The sequence below is a fragment of the Cottoperca gobio genome, chromosome 12 (genome assembly GCF_900634415.1).
Source record: "Cottoperca gobio chromosome 12, fCotGob3.1, whole genome shotgun sequence".
In the NCBI taxonomy this organism is placed as follows: Eukaryota; Metazoa; Chordata; class Actinopteri; order Perciformes; family Bovichtidae; genus Cottoperca; species Cottoperca gobio.
This window is the reverse complement of record NC_041366.1, coordinates 1,357,021-1,383,933: the sequence shown is the minus strand read 5'-3', so window position 1 is coordinate 1,383,933 and position 26,913 is coordinate 1,357,021. Positions and strand designations below refer to the sequence as shown.

At 42.9% G+C, this 26,913-nt stretch overlaps 1 protein-coding gene across 3 annotated transcripts in view; it reads right to left on the bottom strand.

The window, feature by feature from the left end:
• Positions 1-822: 822 nt before the first annotated feature.
• Positions 823-26,913, bottom strand: part of shroom3 (shroom family member 3) — a 54,190-nt gene continuing 28,099 nt past the window's right edge. The window contains exons 8-25 of one of the 3 annotated variants that reach the window (XR_003833205.1): positions 26,484-26,780; positions 25,701-26,142; positions 25,339-25,472; positions 24,712-24,861; positions 23,588-24,063; positions 22,036-22,248; positions 21,649-21,835; positions 21,200-21,500; positions 14,166-14,242; positions 12,471-12,562; positions 10,774-11,491; positions 10,409-10,670; positions 9,894-10,039; positions 7,710-7,809; positions 7,455-7,620; positions 7,195-7,316; positions 5,325-5,904; positions 823-1,085 (exon numbers count right to left, since the gene is read on the bottom strand). Coding sequence is in view for 1 of the 3 variants with exons in the window: in XM_029444966.1 (XP_029300826.1) it covers positions 5,500-5,904; positions 7,195-7,316; positions 7,455-7,620; positions 7,710-7,809; positions 9,894-10,039; positions 10,409-10,670; positions 10,774-11,491; positions 12,471-12,562; positions 14,166-14,242; positions 21,200-21,500; positions 21,649-21,835; positions 22,036-22,248; positions 23,588-24,063; positions 24,712-24,861; positions 25,339-25,472; positions 25,701-26,142; positions 26,484-26,780 (4,288 nt within the window). In the remaining 2 variants the exon portion in view is untranslated. Of the gene's footprint in view, positions 1,086-3,276; positions 5,905-7,194; positions 7,317-7,454; positions 7,621-7,709; positions 7,810-9,893; positions 10,040-10,408; positions 10,671-10,773; positions 11,492-12,470; positions 12,563-14,165; positions 14,243-21,199; positions 21,501-21,648; positions 21,836-22,035; positions 22,249-23,587; positions 24,064-24,711; positions 24,862-25,338; positions 25,473-25,700; positions 26,143-26,483; positions 26,781-26,913 lie in introns of those variants that run through there. The other 2 variants (XR_003833204.1, XM_029444966.1) reach the window with 2 other exon arrangements.

The following is a 26,913-nucleotide window of genomic DNA, read 5'->3' as shown; positions in this document are numbered from 1 at the left end:
TATATTATTCAATGACTGGCAAAGAGGTCCCTGATTGCACCATTCCAGCAAATGGAAATCATTTATATGTCTTGTGCATAATTTTGTACACGTTTTTACAAATTCAGCCAGACATATTTGGTATCTTTTGAAACTTTGGGACCATGATTTAAAAAAGTTCTGTGGGTTTGATAAAGACTCCACTGGCAGGTCAGTGGGGTTGAAGAGGTTAATAGGGTCTGAATGTGTCTATGTAACCTATGTCAGTGTGGATCTTCTGATTTTCCACACACATAACATAAAGCAGAATGAAACAGCTTTAGAAGGGATAGTGTAATCTTAAAATCTCAAATCAGAATGCGGAGCTATGTCAACAACTTGCACACAGTGTTACAGTCATAGCAGTGTAGTATTTCTACTTTTACTGAAGTAAAAACTTCTTCCACCACTGGCCTCACTACAGCCACACAGAGCTGTTACTATTGTTAGTCTTCCTTTAGTTTTGCTTTATTCAGGAAAGTTTGCAGGCACTCCTAACACACAACAATTTATTTCAAAGGAACTTGTCAGTGTCAGGAAAGTAGGGAAACTGGACTTCAGTCAGTGTGGAAGTATTTTCTCATTTGGATTCTGTCTGCTGCTCCCCCAGGGCACTCGTCAACAAGCTGATGGTTTGTGTAATCACACGTGAACGTTAATAAGCCATGTCTGTGTTAAGGTTTGTGTAAATTTAAGGGATTTATTTACCTTTTTTCTATTTATTTGTAACCATTTCTTCCAGCCAAGACCAAAAATCCGACTTCACAAAAGAAAAGCAAGAAAATAATTTTTTTAAATGCTTTAATCTTTGATATTTCTTTAGAAGGTAGTGCATTCAACTTGCTGCTTCCCAACACCAACTATCTTTATCTATGTGTTAATACATTCAAAATAATCATTTCAGAATAATGAATCAGAGCATTTAAATTAGAAACTGCAGCCTGTTGATCAGAGCGAGTCGTCTTCGGTTTTCTGCATCACACGAGCAATTCTATTGGGTCGTCTCTGTCAGGGGAGAGTCTTTGTAAGATACCCAGGTGAATGTACTCCTCTCCTGCAACAAAAACCTGCAGGAAAAATAAAGGAAAATTGGACATAAAAATACAAATATGTTCATCTCGATCATGTGTTGCTGAACAGCAAGGATCTTGTACCATCAAGGGCGTATTTAACAGGTGTTTACTGTCTTGCCATGAATATAACACAGCATCAGATTCAACTGGAAGTCATTATTAATTCAACCAGTATATTATACAAAGACACATATCTGAGGCTTTCAATTATTTCTTCAAATATCACATTATTTTTTACCCGGACTTCGTTCCATACACAGTCTGCCTCTTGTATTGTATTGTACTGCTTTAAAATCTGCATATTTCTTGTTCAACGTTTCCTCCACCTGGCCTTTCACCTGCATATGAATTAAATAAAATGTGATATAAATCCAGATTGAAGGATGAAAGTGGAATGAAGCTCACCTGATCACACATTTTCTGGATTTTCTCATCGGCATCCATTTGCTCAATCTATTGTCCTAAAGCTATGTGTTCCATTGTCACATATATATATTTAGTCTGTAATAATTCTGAGATAAAGGAGCAGAGCATTTTATATGCAGCAGTTAAATCAGGAAAACATTTTAACGAATTCCATAAGAAATATAAAAAATAGTTTGGTACCAATTAAAACAACTGTCAGACTGCTTGTAGTTAACTACAAACATGTGAACTATTTCATGGGTTGCCAGACAGTCATGGTCCCCAGAGGATGAATCCTAATGACTCTGGCTATCACTTGACTTTTCCTGTAGCGCTTAATGAGGTTCATGGTTGTGGTTTTCAGTGAAATGCCTCCATACTATTGGATGGATTGTCAGGACATTTGGTACAGATATTCATAGAGACGCTAAAGGGTGCCTTGTGCCCAGTGTCAATACGCTGACCGCCACCGCATTGGTATTTGACAGCCTGAGAGTGAGACCCGGCTGCCCCCTCAGGACAAATTGTAATAACTCTGGTGAACATTTCCTCTAGTGCCATCATCAGGTCAAAATTTCAGTTTGGTTGGTTCAGTTTCGAATACTTTGGTTTAAGAGTAAATACATGCAAAATGAGTGACATTCTCATCAGCCTCAGCATGTGAACACGTCAATGTTAGCATTTAGCATTTAGCTCTAACCAAAACAAAACCAAACAAATTGTTTATATCTATATATAATTGAAACCTCTCGTTTGAGACAAAGTGTTTGCTTGGCTGTAAAGAAGCAGAGTATTTTAAAACAAGACTGCAGTCTCTCAGTGTTTAACTGTTGAAAGAGGCTGGGGCGGCAGCAGCTCAGGCGCCGGACCCCCATACTGCTCGCCGGGCTCTGTATATATAATAGCTGCCCCCTGCTTCTAATACTAGGATGAGTTAAATGTACATGTGCGTGACCACTAAAAGAGGATTAAAAATCCTCATTTCAGGCTGTGGGATACTTTAGAAATATACAATGCGGTCGTCTTTTCCCCGGTCCTCCTGTACATCATACAGCTCAAGCGCTCCTCTATAGCCTACATAAGCCTCAGGTGACGGTAATTATCTCCTCCTACATGGACCCGCAGGAAAACTAGAGGGAACAAATAAATATGTTGATCTTGGTTTTTTGTTGGTGAACAGTGAGGGTCTTCTACCATCGGGGATGTGTTGAACAGCTGGACTGTTCTGTCATGAACTACAGCTGTGTGCAATGATCATCAAGAGGATCAGTGACCAGTGAGATTGATCTGAGTTTCCTCAGTGGCATCTTTTGTCTCACTGAAACTTTAGCAAAGACATTGTGTTAAGGTACAATGTTAATGTTAAGTGTTCAGCCAGTGAGCACCAACCGGGATTTAAACATTGATTTCTAGTTGAAAATGGGATGATATTAAATCTGATTGTTAAGCCCTAGGTTGAAAGAGAGACGATATTGATTAGTGTGAAGGTATTTCTCCACAGTCATATTGTACTGGTCGGGGAAGTGTGGTCTACATGAAGACGCGATTTCAACGTATTTAATGTTTCATATAATAACATAAATATGGAACTATATAGGCTGTGTGCTGCCAACAAGAAGCGGGACAAGACATTGGGAGTAATTCTGTACATAATGTGAAATAAGGAGTTGTGATTACTGCCATAATAAGTATTGAATTCCTCTCAGTGTTACAATGTGAAGCCTGTATTTCTCTGACTGTTGACAGAAAGTTTGATCAGAATTGGACTTCCTCAGAAAACTAGAGAAATAAACGCTGTTTTATTTCACAGACACCCTACAAGAGGACTGTTAAAATACAATTTAAAACAAGGTTTTATCCTTCATGTATGGTAGGTTTCAGCAGCTGTTCAAAGTCAGATCAAATCATTGTGTGAGACAGCTACTTACTGGGAAACTAAGTTTGTTAGAACCTGGAAAACTTGATATGCATTCAAAACTGAGCGAGGAATTGAACCATAAACACAACCAGTCAGTTTAATGATTTAGGTGATTGACAGGACATTTATCAGCAATTTCAATGATTGTTTAATTGTTGCTTCTTTTCTGTGTTTCATATCATTATAAATTAAATATTTGTTGGTATAGTAAATTGTGGCATTCTCTTGATATTTTAAGGACTAAATATCTAATCGATTTATCAGAAACTGAATGAGATTATTCAGAAGTTAAGGTAATGGTTGCAGTCCCTTGTAAATGTTGTAACTTTTAACAGGGAAGAAAAAATAATTGAAAACATAAAATTCCAAATTAAACCGTGTTGATGTCTGCAAACAACTCATGCCGTGGACATCTTTAGAATCTAAACTCCATTTTTGACCATTTGAAGTGTTTTATCAAATCAATGTTTAAAGAGGCACAAGTAGAACAATGTTTATCATTCAGTGTAAGTTCTGCAGCAACAGTAATCAAGCTGCTTCAGTAAAAAGTGCTACAAGCTCCAGACATACAGACAGTGACAGTAGCAGTGTTACAGCATCATGTGACAGTGATCACAACAGTTAGCCTTCAGGATATACTCACTCAGTTTCTAAGAGTTAACTGATGATTGATTCTTTTCGTAGCAGTAAAATAAAAATAGTGCCCATCCAATTTTGGGGTAATTCACTTTTGTAAGTTGCCTGTGTATGTGCGGAAGCTTAGCTGATCTTGTAAAATCTTTGAAAGTTTGACAAGAGGACAAAATTATATCTTATTCTAAAGATATTATTTTGTCTTTTGGAGATAAAAGCAGTAGCTCACTTCATCTTGTCAGCAGAAATGAATAGTTCCTGGATGAGCGTCTGAATGTTTGAGGTTCCTGAAAGCACCGTCAGGGTTGTTTAAGGACAATTCCAGAGTGAGCAGGACTTTTCTTTCATTTGTAAGATTACATTTCTATCCTTTTACATTTATGGTGATTCAAGTCTGATCTAAATTATTATCTCACAGAGGAAAAAAAAAGTTTTTCGAAAATAATCTTTCCTTATTAAATAAAAAAAGAAAAGAAATCATCTGTGTAACAGGATAGAAAAAAAGGTTTTGCCAAGTGAAAAATAAAAAGGTTTTCCTGGATCAAGTCACTTTTTCATCTGTGAAAACAGTTTTGGAAAAACGCTATTTATTCAGGATAATTTTTAGTGTTTGTTGTTGTAATACTCATTTTGGCTACAATAGGCATTAATGTTACATAACTTAAGGAATTTAAAACTCACCTAATGGACGAAAAAACTATAACTCTATAGAGTTAACTCTAACTCTATAACCAGACAAAACTTTTTTTCTCACCTGTTTCACAGATTAGAAATATTATCCTGGTTAAACCTTTTTTTCACAAGTTCTTAAGTCACAGTAGAGGAAAAACTATTTAGATCAGACTTAGAAAATGGATCATGAGAAATGTATCACTTGCCTTCAGGGTTTCCGTAAAGAGTTCTCATGTTATTGGTGAATGCAGGGCCGAAGCAACCGTTGAGCGCATGGAGGTCGTCTGGCCTTCTAAACTAACTGGAGAATGGAACATACATTGAAGCTGAACTTCACATTTACAGCTTTAAATCTCTGCTCTCGTCTTTACTGAGAGGGATGTGTAGAATATTTAGATATTGAGACAAAAATATTAAGTATTTCGAACATGAGCCAACACTGGAATTGACCTTTGAAGTATTTGCACAATGAGTTTCCAACCTAAAAACGCCTGGTGGTTATTATCTCCTTTCAGAGCAGAGGATCATTAGAAATATTGGCAGCAGTCGGTTTAGTCCACACAGCGTTGGTTGCAGATTTTTAAGTGAAAGGAGATGTAACGTACAGTCACGTGTGAATAGAATGAGGCACAAGGCTTTTCTTCTTCATGTGTAGAGTCTGCATAGTTGTTTACTCTTCCTCCATGTAAAGCTCCTTCAATTTAGAACATAACTCGAGCTCGGGGTGAGTTTTTAGGGAGCCAATTGTCTCTTCTTCATTTCCCATCCATTTCCGTGACTTCACAATGATGTCACAGTTGTGGACCTGACTAAGTGGGCGGGGCCTGGAAGCAAAGAGGGTGGAAGGAGTGGTTGAAACGGAGAAGAACAGTGGGCGAGGCTTGATGACGAGAACAGACACCCTCTCGACCAACCGCGAGCCTCCGCCAGCTCGTGTGGCAGGCTCTCGGCCAATTGTGTCAGCTTCTCCTCTCCCTGCCGTATGAGGTCGTCGAGGTGCCGTTGGCGGATCAGAAGGGAGGGTTTGGTGCTGACAAAGTGGCGGTAGTCCTGGAGCTGCAGTTTGGTGAAATATCCAGACACAATGGCGTGGACCACACGCTGCCGCCGGTCCAGGTTCTCCTTCAGTTCCCGAGCGTCTTCGGTTTGACTAAGGAGCAGAGAGCGTTTGTGATGGAGGCAGTCCTGAACGGGAGGAGACGGCAAGATATTTAGCAGTTTACACACAATCCTGTTTATTTTAAACTGTTCATGTCAACATCCAAATAGAACTACATCTACCACAGCTGCACATTTCAGCAGCAGTGTGGCACAAAATAGATGTTTTCACAGTTGACAATTTGACATGGAAATGCACAGGTAGATGAATAATGATTAAATTCCAATTAGCTGCTTCAGTTTCAGGGTCCTGGTATTGTGCATGCTTGCGCACTGTTCACAGTCTTGGCGTGTTGGGACACTTGAATCGAAGAAGTCATCAATAACACCTGTGCTTTTCCTACTATGACAAGTCAAAATGTCTGCTGGGACATATTCCTCAGAGCATGAATCCTAATAACTTTAATCAAGAGGCAGCTGCAGTTCAAAATGTCCAACACTTCAGTCATGACAGGATACCTAATGACTGAATACTGAATATTAACATGTAACATGTTAATATGGTAGCATGCAATGTGTGTACATGACACTATAGTAAGTGTGCACAATTAGCATGTTAACATTCTAGCTGTTAGCATGTTAGACATACAATGTAGTCTCCAGTCTTATTGAGTCAAATTGCTGTAATATATCCTCCAGCCATCAGTGGCAGCAGTTCTTGTTACTTCACACCTGCCCCATGTTGCCACCTTTCAGGGTGTTTTGGTTTGGAATTAAATTTCCTCCGGTGCACCCTCAAGACAAATTTGAATGTACAAATAGCAGGGGGGGGCTAGCATAGCTGTAGCTGTTATTCTTGCTCTGAAAACTCCGATATATCTGCCAATAAATTATACTGAAGTATATTAAAAGCAAACAGGCATGGATGACAAAGTCTGTCATTAAGAGTAACCAAAGTAAATCCTGAAAGTCATGATGAAACAACTGCCATGCTGTACCTCAACACCACTTCATTCAGTCTACTAGTCACACTCATTATTAGTGACACTAACAACGGCTTAGTCTGGTGAATGTTAGCAAGACGTTACCACAACAATCTGTGCGTTTACTACTGTATAAATGAGAGTTGGATTATACTGCATGAATTTTCTTCTTTTTGGATTTTTATGTTCACCATGGAGGCATGCATGAAAGGTTTTTCTTCAGGAATTCAAGGTAACAGGAGTCGAGTAATCGACAAACAAATGGTCACTTTGGGGGCGAAGTTATCCTGTAAAGTCACTGGAGACCTTAAACCCTGCTAATGAGTCCTATGCAGACACAGCTGAGAGGTAAAGTGTCAAAAGTGTCAGACAGGTAGATCCTGTCCTGTCTTACCCTCTCGTCTGCCGTGTCCTCCTGCATCAGCTCCTCTCTCTCTAGAGCGAGCAGAGATCTGTCGATCCTCGACAGCCGGCTGCACAGAGACAGCAGCAGGTTCACGATCTTCTCCAGATCTCCTGCAAACACAACCAGGTAAAAATCTCAGTTTCTGACACACTGCAGGCACATCACCAAAGAACCATAGGAGCTGTTGTCCTTGAATATTAATAATATCATTTAAAAATATTTTTTACAGTGACAGTCATAGGATGTACCGATGAACATGCTGTACTTGTCCCTCTCGTTGGTTTTGAGGCGTTCCTGCACCAATGTTTCAATGCTCGCCCCCAGCGCCTGGTGACATCTCTGCTCCTCACACAGCACCTCCTTCTCCTGCTGCAGAGTCACCACGCTGCGCCTAAGAGCCTCACACAGCTCCACCTGTTTATGTTTATATAAATAATAATAATAATAATAATAATAATAATAATACAATGAGTAAAGACTTTCATAAGAAATTCATTTTGAACCTTCTTGGTGTTTAGGTCTTTCTCATCCTCATCCAGATCTGTCTCTTTCCCTGGATCCGTTGCCGTGCACTGAGCAGGATCACAAACGCCATCTTGGACCCTAGGTCAGGAACAACATTATAGGAAATCCTAAATTATTATTATTTTTTAATGTTTTTATTTCAAAGGCTATTTCCTCAACATCTGGTTTATTACTTTTAATAATTTACACATTACACTGCTGCTGTTGGTCACCAAGAGGAGACCTTTTCTTTTAAAAGGAAAGAAAGAACGAAACAGGAAACAACAGAAAAGGACAGTGATGTAGATTTAAAGAACAAGACCATACAATTGAAGAGAAAAAAACATACAAACAGAAAAAGAACACAATAAACCAAACAAAAACAGAAACCATTGACATCAAAAAACATTATAAAACTAAAGTATGCAACAGTTTCATTTTTATGTTTTTATTCTATTTACTGTTTAAATTTGTTTAGAGTTTGGCTACTTTCATACACAACACTTAAAAAGACTAATCTTGAGTTTCCCAGTACAGCCTCTGAAACACCCACACTTTTTTACACTTCTTAGTATTCAGTATTCAGTCAATATAACACATATGAATATAATCATAGTCAGATGGGGAGGGGCCTCTATTATAAAACATTCACAATAAAAGTTCACATCGTGCTGTATTTAAATCCAACTCTGGCCACAAGGTGTCAGCGTCGTTCAGCTGTTTGGACTGCAGGAAGCCATCGTTCTGTCTGTCACACTGATATGTTGAACCGATCCGTGTGGAAACCAGAGGAAAAACAAACATTCATCTGCTATGGGGTGAAGGAAAGACACTAAAAAAAGTCACATCCGTCCTAAAGCGAGACTTCAGCCTTTCAATCATCCAGACATTGGCAACCTTTAACTAGTGGGTTTTACAGCTGAGACCAGTAATAGTAAAGTAAATGAAACAGTCACTGTGTGGACGCTCTCTCCACACTCTGCTGTTGATCAGGTTTATCTGGTCTCTCCTGTCCTGGCTTCAACAGTCAACAGGAAATCATATTTTTAACTTGATGTTACATCATCACTCTAGTCTACAGCAATTCAAATAGATCTGGTGGTCTGTTCATTGACGCCTATTTCCCTGGTTGTAGTAATCAAATGAGAACTTTGTAGGCAGGATTAAGAATGGAGACGTCTTCTTCTTACACAGCTAGCTAGCTATCCAGCTACATCCAAGGTTGAACCTAATGTGCCTGCTATCATGACCTGGCAACAAAGCCGCAAATCTAAATATATTCTGCTGCATCGTCTCAATATTTGATTTATTGAAAGTTTCAGGAAATACATTTAGCAGACTCATTTTCAGAAACGTCAACATTAACAAAAGAGACCATTTGTTCCAACTTTAAAACTTGAAAAAAAGCTACATTCAACTTGCATATGGAAGCAACATTACAAACACTGTAAGCTCACCAAGATCATAGGTCAAGGCAAAATCAATACCTTTTTCACTACCTCAGAGAAATGATACCTCTAAATTGATGGTTGTTTACCTTTGCTTTGTTTGAATGAGGAAACATCTATTCCCTGAACCAACAAACCAAAACACTTTCAAGATATCACTGACTTTGAAGGCTACATTAAGCAGAGACAGCAGAGGTTTGTGATGTTTCATCTCTGTGTCAGCAGCAGACAGGAGAAGGATACTGTCAGCAAACATAACAAGAATGATAAATGTTGGTTTACAGGAAGTCCTTTCCCTCCAATATTCATCTTATCCTTCAGTTACATGAAGTCACTTTCTGCAATTTTAGTTTTATGGCTAAATAAACACACTTAACATTCTTGTGTTCCACAAAGCACTTTAAAGGAAATTCAATGTGATCCTCCTCCAACTCCATCATCAGTCTGTGATGTTCAGTGCATTCAAACTTTTTGAGTGAAGTTTGAAGATTACTCTGTACATCTACATCATATACAAACCAGCACTATTAAACTATTAACTATTAAAAGGGCAAAGCGTATTTAATTAAAAAGGCTGTTTGAACTCCCTCTTTAATGTTTATGCTTTCAGGGACATAATTGAAAATACTCACACAAAAAAAGATTTTTTATGATAATAGAACTTAGTGTCTTAGTGTATTTAAAATATCACTGATGTTTAAGAATGTTCAAAGGCAAAACACATGACATAATTACCTGTCATCCAATCTGCTACTGCCCCTGCGTTGCCATGGTGATTTATCAACCAATCTGCTGTTTGGAAAAGTCTCCTCCATAAGCTCTACAGTGGATTTACCCCCCCACGTTTCCAGGATGGGCAACAGAGACCGGTCCTGCAACACCTGGATTCCATGAACAAGGAAGAATCAAATTATGTACTACAACAAAGGTGGATTTTTGTCAGAGGCAGAGTCAGAACCAGGTACTAGACAAAGGTCGAGTCAGAACTAAGTAGAACGAGAAAGGCATAGTCAGAACTTGGAATAAGTCAAAGGTAGAGTCAGAACTTGGTACTATGACAAAGGTAGAGTCAGGAATTGGAATACGGTTAAGGTAGTTAGAACCAAGTATGATGACAACAGAGTCAGAATTAGGTACGACAACAAAGGCAGAGTCTAAACTATGTACAAAGACAAAGATAGTGTGAGAAATAAGTATGAGTGAGAACTAGGTACACTGATGAGTTAGCAGTTACAGCTCCTGGTACCCACCAGCTGAAGGGCCAGCGCCTCCACTCGTAGCTCATCGGATGTCTTTTCCCTCTTGGGCAGGGGCTGGTACTCTAGACTTAGGCTGTCCTTGGTTGTAGTGGATGTGGTGATGGAGGTGATGGTGGAGGGCTGTGGCTTCTGGGTTGGAAGAAGGATGGGCCAAGGCAAAGGAAATACGGAGGAGGAAGGTGACATTGAAGGGGAGTGCAGGGATAACTTCCTGGTAGTAATGATGGAGTTGTTTAGGAACTCCATGGTAGGACTGAATACAGGGAAGAGAACGGAGAAATGGAAAAAGAGAAAATTAAAAAAAGGTCCATAATCATAATATTTCAATTCAGGTTTAAAAATATTCTACAACAAACCTTTCCACAGTCTGGTGTCCAGCTTCCTGCTCTAACTCCAGGGGAGGAGGAGGAGGAAAGTCCTCCAAGATGCTAGTCTCTTTGATTGGCAGAGGAGGTGACGGAGAGGCAGGATTTTGGAGGAAGACCTCATCAAAGTTCTTCTGCGATTGGCCTGTGGAGGATTCTAGTAGTTGCTGCTGGTCGATAGAGCTGAAGAGGCTGGACTCTGAGATCCGCAGTGAGAACAGGTGTTGGGGAATGGACGAATGGGAGGATGGGGGAGGAGATGACATGATGTTTCCACTGTCCGTCGTGTTTGGTGGGGATGTAAACTGGAAATGGGGCAAAACTTGTTTACTGTTTTCTGCAGAATAACCTGCTCTCATCTCTAAACTGAAAGCTCTTCCTCTATACATGTCCTTTGCAGTGTCTTCTAATATGCTGGCGTCACTCAAACTGTGTCTTGTCTGTCTGTCCATCACCAGGGTTTCATTGAAGCCAGTAGTGTTACTGCCATCACCATCACCTGTGCTGGGTTGCGGGATGCCTGGGAAGGTGATGGCATCCAAGTTGGCTTGGCTCAGCCTCTCGCTAGCATGCCACTCAGCACTGTGCAGTGGAGAGAGGGGAGAGGGCAGGCCAACGGAGGCTGCCAAAGTTGAGGTGCTGTGGGCTCGCTGCCGCTCACTGTTCTTCTGTCGCTCCCTAGTGACAGGAGTGTGGGAGGAGCCTGGGTCTATTAGAACATAAAGAAGGGTCAGAGAGGCGTCAGTGTTCTGAGATATATTTATCATTTGCCTGTGATTGAAGAATCAAAAAACTAAAGAATGATTCCATGGTTCCAAAAAATACAAACTAGGCCAAGTGACCTGAAACGAATCCCAGATAATGACATAGTGTGGCAAAACCTTTGTGTTTTCAGACATTTGTCAGTTTTATTACATGGGAACTGTTAAATAATACTAAACATTAATATTTGTCAACCCTTCAAACAATGATGGAGGGAATTATATCAGTGAACACATGCTGCTGGGAGGAGAGAAAAATAGAAATTAGAAGTGAAATTAGCATATGAATTCTTGACTTATCGGCAAAAAGATGTTTTATTAGGTCACAGTGACCTTGGCTTTTGACCACCAATTATGTCATCCTTTAGTCCAAGTGGAGGTTTCTATCAAATTTGAAGAAATTCCCTCCAGGCGTTCCTGAGATATCGCGTTCATGAGAATGAGACGAGCAGACAACCATAAAAAACATATTGCTTCCGGCCACAGCTGTCGCTAATGCAAAGGCATAAAAAGGTACTGACACTCTGGACATGACTAATAACTCATAGACATGTCATAAAATCCATCCTAGAAAGTGTAAATTTACAGTTTGGAATATAATTGATATAATCAGCACAAGGGACATCAGCAGTAATCAATTCACCACAATACACATGTGGAAAAATAAATGTGTTTTAACATCAATAGCGTAATCAGAGCTTAGCTTTATCGTCAGGAATCAGATATTAGGGCTGAATCTGACAGGCTCCCTTGACAACCAGCTAAACTGCAGTAGTGATGTCCACATATTTGAACATTTCTTGAAGACAGTGTTCACTTTTTAAACCATACTAGAAGTGAACTAGCCTGCACATGCTTTCTTTCAAGGAGTTGAGAGGAGGCCACAAGTTTAATAACTATGCAGTGTAGTGAAAATGTTTTGATCACCTTGCGAAGGTCCCGCAGGCTGGACGGAGTTCAGACTGTTTTGGGAGTGTTGAAGAGAGATAAACCCGTCTGATAGTTGGACTTCTTCAGGTCTGAAAGACAGACAGATACATTTAGACACATTTAAACAAAGGGAGGAATATGTCCATAGTAATAAAGTTCACATTGTGGCTGTGTCAGAGAAGTACATTTAACTTCATTTAACTATTGTAATATGCTCACTTAGTGGTGTTATTGTATACAAAGTTAAGACAAAATACAATTGAAAACAACAACATATCAGAGAAAAATATTGTAGGAAAACAAATAAATGTTAATGATATTGTTAACTTTTATCTTTGTGATTTATGAAGGAGGATGCAATGATGCTGATTTCTGTGAAATGTCCCGATCACATTCCAGTTCCCCAGAGGATGACCTATTTAGATTTGAATGACCTTTCTCTCGCCTCCATCAGGACAAACTCAGGCTCTAACAATAGCTGAACTATCAGTATGTTGTTTCTTCTGTCCAACACTTTCATATTGTGGCTGTAATGAGCACTACAGCTTCTCAGGGGCGCTAACAGGACATTACACTACTTGGATGGAAGGAAAAAAAGAGATGGATGATTTCGGAAATGAATAGCAGTAATATAAAATACATTTAAATTGTAGTTTTTAACTAACTTTAACTTAAACTCTGTGTTAAGGGCCTTCCAAATTGTTGTGTATTAGATTTGTCATTAACGGGAATCAGAAATCCTTTATTAGTCCCACAACGGGTACATTTACCGAATGATCCCTGTGAGGAAACTGGAACTAACTACAGATCTTGTTAAAGGTCTCAATAGTGCTCAGTAAACAGTAGTGGTGCGTTCGAGTTCCTGGATATATTCAGACACCAGACAGATCTGTGTAAATACACACACACATAATTCCTGAAGTGACCTTTGACCTTCACATTTCGAGAGCAAACATATTTAAGAGTTTGAAGTGACTGGAGTTGGCATTTTGTATATTTTTCCATCTCTGTGCCAGGGAGACATATTTCTCTGCTTTCTGAAATTCCTCAGTTCTTCCTTTCTTTAACTCCTCTTCTTCACTCCTCTCCCTTGCTCCTCTCTTTCTCATCTCACTCCTCTTATTTCATTTTCTCCTTCTTTCTTTCCTGTTATCTGAACCCTTGACTCCTTTGACTTCTTTCTTGCCTCCCTCCTCCTCCTCTCCTCTCCTCTCCTCCCGTTCTCCTCCTTTCAGACCAAAGGATACTCCGTCCTTCCTCCCTGAAGCTTTCAGAAATTCCTCCTCACTCACTCCCCCTGACTCTCTATTCCCTCATATCCTCCCTTCATTTCCTTTCCTCATGTCCTATTAACCTCTTCCCCTTCCATCGTTTTCCATCCTTCACCTCCCTTCAACTATCCTTCCCATAATTCTTTCTTTCCCTTTTTAAGTCAGAAACACAGGAGAGAAAATAATTTAGATCAGTCTTAGGAAATGGATCACCAGAAACAAATGATTCTCACTGCCCACTTGTTGTATACATGCTAATGAAGTTTACTGAACTGAACGGAGAAACATGATGAATGAGATGATAGGGCGGGACAGATGAATGACTGTGAGAACCAAAGAGCAAAAACCTGGTGTGGGATTTGAACCACCATTTGTTCACATGATCACATGATCACATGATCCCCATGGAGATGTGACATACCTGTCCTCAGCCAGAGAGTGACGCCCAAGTTCAGAAATGAAGACCCCAAACATCCTGACGTCACCTGGAGGAAAGTCCTAAAACACAGACACAGTTTCGTCTTTTAGGAAGAGAATTCCACTACTTCTGTTTATCCTCTCTTTAAGTCACCTATCATATTTGATATGATTAATAATTCATATCATTGCAAATCCTCCAGCCAGGAACCAGTTTGATCTTATCTTATTATACTTTGACACAGTCCAACAAGTTGAGTCTGACCTACGTCTCAGCGTAGAGAATTTACAGTATGCCTTCAGAAGCATTTTACTGCACAACCACAATGACTCAATGTGATGGACATTATTTTACTTGTCATCATGTAAATTTGAATACTTCAATAACTGCTGTTCGTTCTCTGTGTGTGCTGAACAAAATCTGGTGTTCATACACAGCCCTGGCTCTGTAAATGGGAATGAAACAATGTGGCTGGGACCGAGCCACATAACACTATTCCAGCCAATCAGCAACAGGGGGCATTCATGCTCGAGGACAGGGGAGAGTAAATGGATGTATAAAGAGAAAGGCAGTGGGAGCAAGAGGGACCGTAAATCTGAAGAGGGGGGTTTGTTTGGGTGTTGAGTTCAAATATCAACAAGCTTTCTCCAGAATTGCAGACTCCACCTTTAAATCTTACTGACAGGAAAACACAAGTTGTTTTGTTTTTTGTTGTTTATTTGATAGTAACAGTAGAGAAACAGACAGGGAATGCAGGGAGAGGGGAGGGGGACGACATGCCACAAAGCTCCCTGGATGGAATCGAATAAGGAATGTTGCAGTCATATTGGATGTGCCCCAATATTAATTTATTACCTGAAACTGTATTGTCTATATTTGTAGAATTGTACAGTAATTAGCACCAATTACATTATATTATTATCTTTATTATTATTATTATTTTTCTATAATTTTTTACTATATATACTATATCTGCCTGCTGCTCTCAACAAAGTTCTTGTTCCCATTTTGAAATATAAATCCAGCCTGTGGTATCAGCGATCACATGTCTGAACACCGACCTTATCGCACAATGAAAACACAACACAGGACTGATTCTCCACTGAACTGAGTTTGAGCTGTAAATGGCTTTAGCTCACAAGCTTTAACAAATCTGTGCACGAGCACTAAAATATAACAGCTTCTTGAGTTTTTATTTTTTATTATATTTTTCTTGCAATTTTCAGCAGGTTTGGGGAAATATATTCCACAGTGGTTTAACATGTGATTTCTTCAAGGACGTTTCAAATTCTTTGTCAGCTGCTTAACTTAAAAACATCAACGCTGTAAAGGCAGGACTGTGGGACCCAGCAGGGAAATCTATTGTTTAAAGTAAGAGGACAGAGTGTCTGTTTGTCTGACTGAAGTGTAATGATGTTTATGTGACACCGCCTGCTCTGATCACTGAAGAAGATAAAAGACAAATTCATCCTTTTTACTGCATTCCTTTAAAAACTGTAGATGTGTGTATGCTATAGCTATGTGTGTGTTATCTTTGCTATCATCCACATCGGACAGCGCCCAGCCACCGTCTCCGGCTTTCTGGCACCTCACAGGAAACTGGGTATTTCCTGTGTGACTTAGGGCCAAATGTCCCTTGATTGCAAAATGTCGTCAAATAAATGGTGATGCAAAGAGAGCCATGCATGTCTGTATACATTTTCTTGGCCATCCATTCAAGTTGATGATATATTTCATTTTGGAACAAAATGGGTGGCAAAAAAATAAATATTATAGTCTACCTTTTATTGTGGCATTATTGTTCATTCTATTACCTTGACTATTTTAAATGTATTTACTCTTTGCATTTTGAGAGCTTGATGTTTGCTATAATTTGTTTATAGTGTCTTTGTTTCTGCCATATGTACAGTATGTTTCTTGTTACTTGTTACCTCAGCCAAGAAGTCTATGTTTTGGCTTGGTCAATCTGTCTGTCTATCTGTCTGTCAGCAGGAATAAGGAAGAAATACTGGCTGGAAGTTTCATGAAACTTTGTTGAACGGTGTAGCATGGGCCATTAGATTTTGGAGGAGATCTGAATCACAAGGCGGATACAAAAATTCAGTGGCGGGCCGTGTATTTCCCACCTAGGCCTTCAGTGATGTCCTACACAGTCCTACCTGAATTATTCCACCTCTTAATACCATCATTATGACGACATGGCTCTAGAAACTATACATTTAGACAGAAACGCAGTAGAACCGGGCGTTGCATCACCTTAACATAGTCAAGTACAACATCCATCCATCCATCCATTGTCTACCGCTTATCCGGAATCGGGTCGCGGGGGCAGCAGCTCCAGTAAGGAACCCCAATCTTCCCTTCTCCGGGCCACATCCTCCAGCTCCGACTGGGGGATCCTGAGGCGTTCCCAGGCCAGTGAGGAGATATAATCTCTCCACCGAGTCCTGGGTCTTCCCCGGGGTCTCCTCCCAGCTGGACGTGCCTGGAACACCTCCCTAGGGAGGCGCCCAGGTGGCATCCTTACTAGATGCCCGAACCACCTCAACTGGCTCCTTTCAACTTAAAGGAGCAGCGGCTCTACTCCGAGTCTCTCACGGATGGCTGAGCTTCTCACCCTATCTCTAAGGGAGACGCCAGCCACCCGTCTGAGAAAACCCATTTCGGCCGCTTGTACCCGTGATCTCGTTCTTTCGGTCATGACCCAGCCTTCATGACCATAGGTGAGGGTAGGAACGAAGATCGACCGGTAGATTGAGAGCTTTGCCTTCTGGCTCAGCTCTCTTTTCGTCACAACAGTGCGGTAAAGTGACTGTAATACCGTCCCCGCTGCTCCGATTCTCCGGCCAATCTCTCGCTCCATTGTCCCCTCACTCGCGAACAAGACCCCGAGGTACCTGAACTCCTTCACTTGGGGTAATGGCTCATTCCCTACCCGGAGTAGGCAATCCACCGGTTTCCTGCTGAGAGCCATGGCCTCAGATTTGGAGGTGCTGATCCTCATCCCAACCGCTTCACACTCGGCTGCGAACCGATCCAGTGACTGTTGAAGGTCACAGACCGATGATGCCATAAGGACCACATCATCTGCAAAGAGCAGCGATGAGATCCTCAGGTCACCGAACTGCAACCCCTCTCCTCCACGACTACGCCTCGATATCCTATCCATGAAAATCACGAACAGGATTGGTGATAAAGCGCAGCCCTGGCGGAGGCCAACATTCACGGGAAACGAGTCCGACTTACTGCCGAGTATCCGGACACAACTCTCGCTTTGGGCGTACAGGGATTGGATGGCCCTCAAAAGTGACCCCCTCACCCCATACTCCCGCAGCACCTCCCACAGTATCACCCGGGGGACCCGGTCATACGCCTTCTCCAGATCCACAAAACACATGTAGACCGGATGGGCGTACTCCCAGGCCCCCTCCAGGATCCTTGCGAGAGTGATGAGTTGGTCCGTTGTTCTACGACCAGGACGGAATCCGCATTGTTCCTCTTCAATCAGAGGTTCGACTACCGGCCGAACCCTTCTTTCCAGTACCTTGGAGTAGACTTTACCAGGGAGGCTGAGAAGTGTGATACCCCTGTAGTTGGCACACACTCTCTGGTCCCCCCTTTTAAATAGGGGAACCACCACCCCGGTCTGCCAACCCCTAGGCACTGTCCCAGACTTCCACGCAATGTTGACGAGGCGTGTCAACCAAGACAGCCCCTCAACACCCAAAGCCTTCAGCATTTCTGGACGGATCTCATCAACCCCTGCGGCTTTGCCACTGTGGAGTTGTTTGACTACCTCAGTGACTTCCATCAGGGAAATTGACGATGATCCCCCATCAGCTTCCAGCTCTGCCTCAACCATAGAGGGCGTGTTAGTCGGATTCAGGAGTTCCTCAAAGTGCTCCTTCCACCGGCCGATAACCTTCTCAGTTGAAGTCAGCAGGGTCCCACCCTTGCTGTACACAGCTTGGATGGTTCCTCGCTTCCCCCTCCTGAGGTGCCGGATGGTTTTCCAGAAGCACCTTGGTGCCGACCGAAAGTCCTTCTCCATAGCTTCTCCGAACTTCTCCCACACCCGCTGCTTTGCCTCTGACACGGCAGAAGCTGCCGCCCTTCTAGTCCTTCGATACCCTGCAACTGTTTCCGGAGTCCTCCCGGATAACATAACCCGGAAGGACTCCTTCTTCAGTTGGACGGCTTCCCTGACCACCGGGGTCCACCACGGTGTTCGAGGGTTACCGCCCCTTGAGGCACCTAAGACCTTGAGACCACAGCTCATCACCGCAGCTTCAGCAATAGAGGTTTTGAACATCGCCCACTCAGGTTCAATGCCCCCAACCTCCACAGGGATGGCTGAAAAGCTCCGCCGGAGGTGTGAGTTAAAGATCCCCAGGACAGGGGCTTCCTCCAGACGTTCCCAGTTCACCCGCACTACCCGTTTGGGTTTACCAGGTCTGTCCAGAGTCTTCCCCCACCCCTTGATCCAACTCACCACCAGATGGTGATCAGTCGACAGCTCTACCCCTCTCTTCACCCGAGTGTCCAAAACATGCGGCCTCAGGTCACATGATACGATTACGAAATCGATCATTGACCTTTGGCCTAGGGTGCTCTGGTACCACGTGCACTTATGAGCATCCTTATGTTCGAACATGGTGTTTGTTATGGCCATTCCATGGCTAGCACAGAAGTCCAACAACAAACGACCGTTCGGGTTTAGATCAGGGAGGCCCTTCCTCCCAATCACGCCTCTCCAGGTGTCTCCATCGTTTCCCACGTGTGCGTTGAAGTCTCCCAGCAAGACTACGGAGTCCCCTACTGGAGCCCCCTGCAGGGCTCCATTCAGGGTCTCCAAGAAGGCCGAATACTCAGAACTGCGGTTTGGGGCATAGGCACAAACAACAGTCAGAGTTTTCCCCCCCATAACCCGAAGGCGTAGGGAGGCGACCCTCTCGTCCACCGGGATAAACTCCAACGTAGCGGCGCTCAGCCGGGGGCTAGTGAGTATCCCCACCCCGGCCCGACGCCTCACACCTTGGGCAACTCCGGAGAAGAATAGAGTCCAACCCCTATCCAGGAGTACGGTTCCAGAGCCAAGACTGTGCGTGGAGGTAAGACCCACCAGATCCAACTGGTAGCGATCCACCTCCCGCACTAGTTCCGGCTCCTTCCCCCACAGAGAGGTGACGTTCCACGCCCGGGTCTGGTCCGTCGAGGTCCCTGACCATCACTGCCACCCATGTGACAGCGCACCCGACCCCAGCGGTTTTTCCCATGAGTGGTGGGCCCACAGGATGGATGGATGGGAGGCACCACGTAGCTTCTTCGGGCTGTGCCCGACCGGGCTCCGTGGCAAACCCGGCCACCAGGCGCTCGCTGTCGGGCCCTCCCTCTGGGCCTGGCTCCAGACGGGGGCCCCGGGCTTCCTCCGGGCAGGGTCTCTCCTTTCCTTTTCCTTTCTTTCATGAAGTCGTTTTTGAACCAAGTACAACAGAGTTATATTAATATTTACGAAGCATTTATAATCAATAAATCCGCATTTCCCTATTTTTGTTCACCCTTTCGTTGTGTAGTTCTGTTTCCCTGCGCACTTGTTCGTTGAGCTGTAGATCCACTCGGGTGTCCCAAAGGTTTTCAAAAGCACCGTTGCTTGTAAGTGCCCAGCCGTGCTTTGGTGTCTCGTTGCTGCCTTGGTTAGACAACTCAAGTTTCCAAACCCTATGTGGCTCCAAACACCAAATCGATCAGTTGTAAATAGCAGGCATTCCCAGCAGTACAATGTGCAGTGCCTCTCGGAGGCTGTGAGCCGGGGGTACCGCTCGTAGTTAGTGATTTGAAAGTGGTGGACAAACCCTGTGATAGTCTCGCTAGCTTGTAGAAATCTAAATTAGCTCGTTCAAGTTCAGTTTGCTAGCTCTGCATAGCTCTGCCTCTCAATAGTGCGTAATATGATTGGATAAAAGCTCTAACATAAAGGCCAGACCTCCAAATCTCGATCTGAGGCTGGAAGCAGCGCAACCAAGAGGAAAGCTATGAAATGAAGAGAATAGACTATGGGGAATAATTTAATACATATTTGTGGAAAAAATATATCAAAATTAAATTTATATTCTGATGATGTTTAGGCCAGCAGAGAAGGCCTTGCTGGCCCTGACGGCCCACCACTGCAAAAATGATGTTTCACTTTCGTTTACATGGCCAGATAGGGAATTTATGCTGCATTCATGTGATGTTGGAAAAATCTGAAAAATGACTGGTAATTTACTTGAACTCCCCTCATGTCGGAAAAAAAACATTTCAAGAAGCTATTAACATGTAGTTTCAACACTCTCAGCATTCAAATTCAACACATACTACACTTTCTAGCGTCAAAGTTGTTTCCACATTACGATTTAAAGCTCATGTAAATGGGACTGTCCGAGGAGCACATGCATTGCACCACTGGCATTGGCAGAGGTCTGCGCTCTCTGTATGCCATTCTAGTTGTTGATAGTATTTTTAATTTTTTTTTATCCAACAGGAAATGTGATTGGCCACCACAGCTCCTTACCGCAACCTTGTCTTTTTTTGCCACAGCTCTCTGCATTGACACCCCTGCTGCATTGCCAGACTTGTCGTATTTTTTGGGAGGTTATTACATAATGTTTTTTATCCAGTTATCATGGACAGCCAAAGATTTATAAACAATATTTTATTTCAATAAATGCTGGCGTTATTGTTGCTATCATTTCTAACTTATAATGCTTATATAACCTGGCTAATTCTCTGCATAAACAACCAGCTAATGTAGGAGTTATCACCAAATACTCATTAATAACAATTTCGTATTCTGATTATGTCATTTCTTGATTTTCTTAAAGTACTGCAAAGATTTTTCTTGCTAACTTGCAACCTGCAACAAAGTTACTGAAAACTAACACACAAAATACACAAACAAAAGAAACTAAATGTTTCAGAAAATCCACAGTAAATCCAGTAGTTTTGGGCTGTAACTATTTCAAATGAAATGTGAGCTTGTGGTAGGAGTGCAGTGTTACCTGGTTAAGTCTCTCTGCTGTGGGGGAGGAGCGGGAGCGGTAGTGTTGAGGAGTCATTTGTCTCTCCTCAGATCTCTCTAGGAGATCCTCTGCAGAAGCTGACTTCCCGGAACCCCAAGCTGACCCTGCCCTCTGCAGAGCCCCGTTGAGCTGCTTGGACAGTCCCAGGTGGAGTTGAGTCTCTGTGGCCAGCTGCTGCAAGTCTTTGCTGGAGGACAGACTCTTTCTCCTGAGCGCTGTTTCAGGGTAGATATCCTGCAGGACCTGGGCCTGGGGCTCAGGGATGGAGCCAGAAGGAGCACTGGGAGTGGAAATCAGGAAAGAGTTATTACATTATAATAACAATTTAAAAAATGTAACTTTATATTAAAATGTAAACCTGACATTGCCATCCCTAATGCTGTGAGCATGGCTAAAAAGCAGTGTTAGAAGCAGCTGGTTTTGGTTACCCAGATGGTGAGTGCGATGGAGCCCTTGGAATAGTCACCCTGCCTGGGTAGAAGAAGTTGGACTGAAGGCTCCACAGGTCGGCTTCAGGAGGAAGGGTGGAGGAGCTTCGATCTGCACCATAGTCCTGGAGGGAGAGCAGGCTGGAGGCAGGGGAGAGGCTGAGGGTGTCTGAGTGACAGGAAGAGACTGGAGAAATGGAGGGAAAGAGAGGAAGGGAAAAACAAGAAAGGAAGAAAGAAGAAGAAAAGAAGGAAGTGATTAATCCATTTCACTCTGTCTATCAATTAAATATTTGCTTTGCCTGCCATTTATCCTTCATCCTTCATCCACCCATCAAAGGTATCACCCCTAACTCATAATTGTCTTCCCTTCCTCCCTCAACCCACCAGTATAGTTGCTGTTTTCAGGCTGTAAATAAGCACTACAGGGCCTCAGTCCACTCCTCTGTCCTCCCTTGTCTCTTTTCACGCTTCTCTTCCTCTCCACGTAATCAGCCAGAGCGTCATGCTGAAGCTGCCGCAAGTCGGGCCTTGATGTAGTATTTTGAGTCCCGCCCCCGACACGTTCAAACATCTTCCTCCGGTCTGCCACGCTGGTATCTGAATGACAGGGAGATCAGATTTAAAGCTCTAGATGTTTCTGATGTGCCATAATAGATACCCAACGGTAACAAAACTGAGATTCCAATCAAGCTAATATATCATTTCTTCAGTGGTAACCAGAACTGTCAACATTCCACAACGCGTTTGTGTGATGTAAAAGCAACAATTTATATTTCAAAAGGCCTCGGATCTCCTGAGGTCTGGACTTAGTGTTAGCAATAACAAAATCAAAACAATAGTTGTTGTTTTTTAAACAAAAGCATTCAGGTTCAATCCAATCACTGCTGGTGATGTCAACGTAGCTATTGAGCCTTTCAATGTAATTTCTGGAAACAACTGAAATGTTTTACTGTCATCCAATTATTACTTTTTAACCAGCAAAGTTTGCTTCTCTTGTGCTTGTGATTTCATATTTCATTTCAAGGCAGATTCTGCTCAATTGCCAGCAAACTAGCTGTAGCTAGGTGGGGTTTTCAGGCTAAGAAGCTAACTCCTGAACATGTTCTTTTAGTTGCCTTTTTTACATTTTGTGCCATTAATACTATAACAAGAAAGAACACAAAAGATATGGCATGTTTTTTAACCTAGCCAAGTGGCTAAGAATACAACAGATTTATCTCTATGCCTGTCTAAACCAAGCCCCCAGAAACAGCGGCGGGCTTTGAAGCCCATTTTCGTAATGGCCAAACCGTGGAATTACAATTTCCGCTAAATTAACGAACAATTGAATAGCCCTTTTTTATATCAATTACGAATATGAATGAGCCCGTCTCCGGCTTGTAGGCGGAGTAAAAGGAAACGCTAGTGAGATTTCTCAATGACCCCATATATGCGGAAGATCCAAGTAATTTTAAGTTCTGCAGTCGAGCCATTTTGGCTTCATGCTGCACTGAGCAACTTTCATAGGAATAAACAGGGACCCACCTTACAACGCCGTATCTAGTTCTCTTTATACATCCATGGTCTAAGCATTACAAATGTATCCCATGTTATAAATGAGCTGGGTTTTAGGTTGGCCTGCCATTTTATACAAAATAATTTGGTTTTATAATAATTACATTTTGCAAACCATGTCTGTAGTCTTTATATGTTTTGTTTTTGCCTTTGATAACCTTTAACATTTCCAAACTAATTAGATTATTTTCTTTAGTTGTTTGTGTATTGAAGACGTGCTGTATGACCCAAGTAATTTTGATCACTGCTTCATTGTGACATTTGCAATATTGACTTGATTATTTGAAGATCTTGTGGCAGGTATTTGGAGAGTTTTGTCAACACCATGAGGGGTGTAGAGCAACAGCTGTTATTATATTTGCATTTTCTAAAGATTATTTACCTCCTCCACGCCTGAAGAGGGCAGCAGTTTCTGCATCTGACACCCCAACCTCGTTCATGTTCTCTGGCTCTGAGTATGATCGCTTCTTGTGGTCCACAGTCAGACGCTTGCGGCCACAGATCCGCATCAGAGCAGGAGGTCCAACTGGCGGGACATTGGGGAGGGCTGGGGGGCTTGGGCCTCGAGTGTCAGGGCTGACCACATGCCGCTCCTTTGGGGTGTGAAGGGAAGTGCCCGGTGGTGGAAATTGTGGTACAATGACGATGCCCTGGGGTTTGGGCATGGTTTTTGGACCTTTCTTCTCCAGCAAGTGGTGCTTGGCAGGGACATGTCGAGTCTGATGGCTGCTGGAGGAGGAAATGGGAGGAGTAGCTGCGAGAGGCGGAGAGCTGATTGAGGAGCTGAGGTCTCTTCGTTTGAAAGAGGTAGACCGCAGGACCTTAGACTGGGCGTCTTTCAAGGAGTCCCTGTAAGATCTGATTAGAGACAAGTTTCCATTGTCAGGGTGACTCATGACACTGACTTGTTGGAAGATTCTCACCAGTTGGAGGACTATAACCTGGTGAACTCTGACCTGTTGGACGACTATTACTTGAAGGACTCTGACCTGTTAGGAGGACTTTGACCTGGAGGACTTTGATCTCTTGCAGGACTCTGAACTGTTGGAGGACTCTGAGCTGTTGGAAGACTATAATCTGGAGGACTTTGACCTGTTGGAGGACTCTGACCTGCTTAAGGTCTCTGACCTGTTGAAGGACTATGACTTACTGAAGGTCTCTGACCTGGAGGACTCTGACCTGTTGAAGGACTCTGACCTGCTAGAGGACTCTGACCTGTTAGAGGTTAGAGGATGCTGACCTGCTGAAGGTATCTGACCTGTTGGAGGACTATGACTTGCTGAAGGTCTATGACCTGTTGGGGGATTCTGACCTGCTAGAGGACTCTGACCTGTTAGAGGTTAGAGGATGCTGACCTGCTGAAGGTATCTGACCTGTTGGAGGACTATGACTTGCTGAAGGTCTATGACCTGTTGGGGGATTCTGACCTGCTAGAGGACTCTGACCTGTTAGAGGTTAGAGAATGCTGACCTGCAGAAGGACTTTGATCTGTTGGAAGACTCTGACCTGTTGAAGGACGTGTCCAACATGGAGCCCAGTATCTCTTGGATGTCCTGTGTCCGGGGGAAGTCTTTACTGCTGTTAACCTCCCTGGATTCATCCAGCTGGAAGGTGCTGCGGCTCCTCTGGAGGGCTGAACTGGGATCTGCTAGGGTCCTGAATGGTAAGGTAATTCCATTTATATAGCGCCTTTCTAGTCCTTTCTAGTCTTTCGACCACTCAATGAGCTTTTACACTACATGCCAACATTTACTTATTCACACAGTCATTCATACACTGATGGCAGGGCTGCCATACAAGCAATTTGGAGTTCAGTATCTTGCCAAAGGGACACGTTGAAATGCAGACTGTAGGAGCTGCGGATTGAATCACCGATATACCGATTGATGTATGGCCTGCTCTACCTCTTGAGCCACAGCTTGAACACCACTTATACATTTAACTGCCTTTTGACAGGGAGTAAAGTACATTTGACTCAATTTTACAGAAAGACACAAATTCAAATGTTGCAATACATGGAACAAAAATTGATGACATGTTTTTGAAATAACAGTTGATACAAGTAAAATGTGGCCATATTGGCTGGAATTGTGATATATTAATAGTTTTATCAATTACTCGCAACCCTTCTACCTGTATTTCATGTGTTCACTGCTGCCTCCTCTGTAGCTCATAGTCCTGTGGGCTTTGTTCCCGCTGGTGCTTCTCTGCAGCATATTTCTGAGGTCATCTGCTCCACAGGGGGAGCTCCGGCCTTTCTCAGTTATCTGATTCAAAATTAGAAAACATGAAGCAATGAAGCAGTGTTACAGACAACAAGGATCAAGATTTTTAAATTTAGGAGTTAAGTTTGTGGTGACGCAAATCTTGTCTTGTTAGTCAAATATCCATACAAATCCATACAAAACGGATAGTTCAGTGTGTGCTTTGAAAACTTTCTCAGTTGCATCATCAAACGAAAACATGGTGACCAAACACAGTTTGGTTTAAGTTACCCTAAGATGGGTGGCTTTGTCTTGTGCGTTGGTGGTGCTGTGACTGCGCTGCTTTCCGGTGCGTTCCTGCTGCTCAAAACGAATGACCTTCTCCAGGACAGAGAGGCTGCGGACAGGTCCATGGCTGACATCGCCAAAGCTACTGTTACCATGGCTACCTGCAGAGACGACACTGTTGGGGCTGGAGCATCGCTGGACCTCAGCAAGGGCAATCTCTAGATGGGTCAGTGGGTGTTCTCTGTCTTTGTCCTGCTCTATGTGATCCCAGTGTTGATACTGCAGAGCTGCTGAGTTACTGAGGTGACAGGGAGAAGGCTGGGAGATGGAGGGGTGTAGGGCCTGAAGCTGAGGGTGAACAGGTAAGTGGGAATGGAGCACTTGTCCCTGTGTGAGCCTGGAGGATGTCACTGGCTCTGAATGAGTGCTGGTCTGGTCCATTGATCTGGAGTAAGGGAGGACAAAATTGAGGACAAAAAGTAAGTAAAGGAGGTATATCATCACTGTCATCAATTGACTTCCACTGGAACATACAATACATCCAAACATTGAATGAACCAACCAACTATTAACTGTTAGGAAGCTGCTTTTATAGATGGAAAGTTGTTATCTGGAAAAATTGCATATGAGTTTGTGTTGTTGTGGCTGTCTCTGGTTGCTGGGCCCAGTAGCATGATGTTAATGTCAAACCAACATCCTCTCTAGTTGTTTCAAAATTTGACTGGCTATTGTCTAATAGCAAAACAAATGATTTCAGATATCAACAGTAATTCCTCCATACTGTACCTGCTCCGGTCTCCCCTGGACATGACAGGTATGCAGGGGTCCCTCCGTTCTTGTGAGGATGGGGGGCTGGATCTAGCAGTAGATTGGATGTTGGGAATATGGAAATCCTGCTTCTGTTCCTGGAACACTTGGCTGTGAGGTCTCTGGCTTGTATGAATATTGGACCCTTGGAATCTCTGACCTTGAGATCCCTGGTGATTTGGGGGCCTGTGGTCTCCTGTCTGGTCCTTTGATCCCTCTCCAGCTGTTTTCATGTTGGGTCTGTAGAGTTCAGAGTTAGACTCTTCCTGTTGAGGCCTGATTAAAGTAGAAGACTGAGTTAGCATTATTTGGCAATATGGACTATTTTTCAGCTCCATAGCACAAAATGAAAGTAGTGCCAGAATCACATACGTGATATCAGCTGTGTCATAGTGCAGGACAACCAACT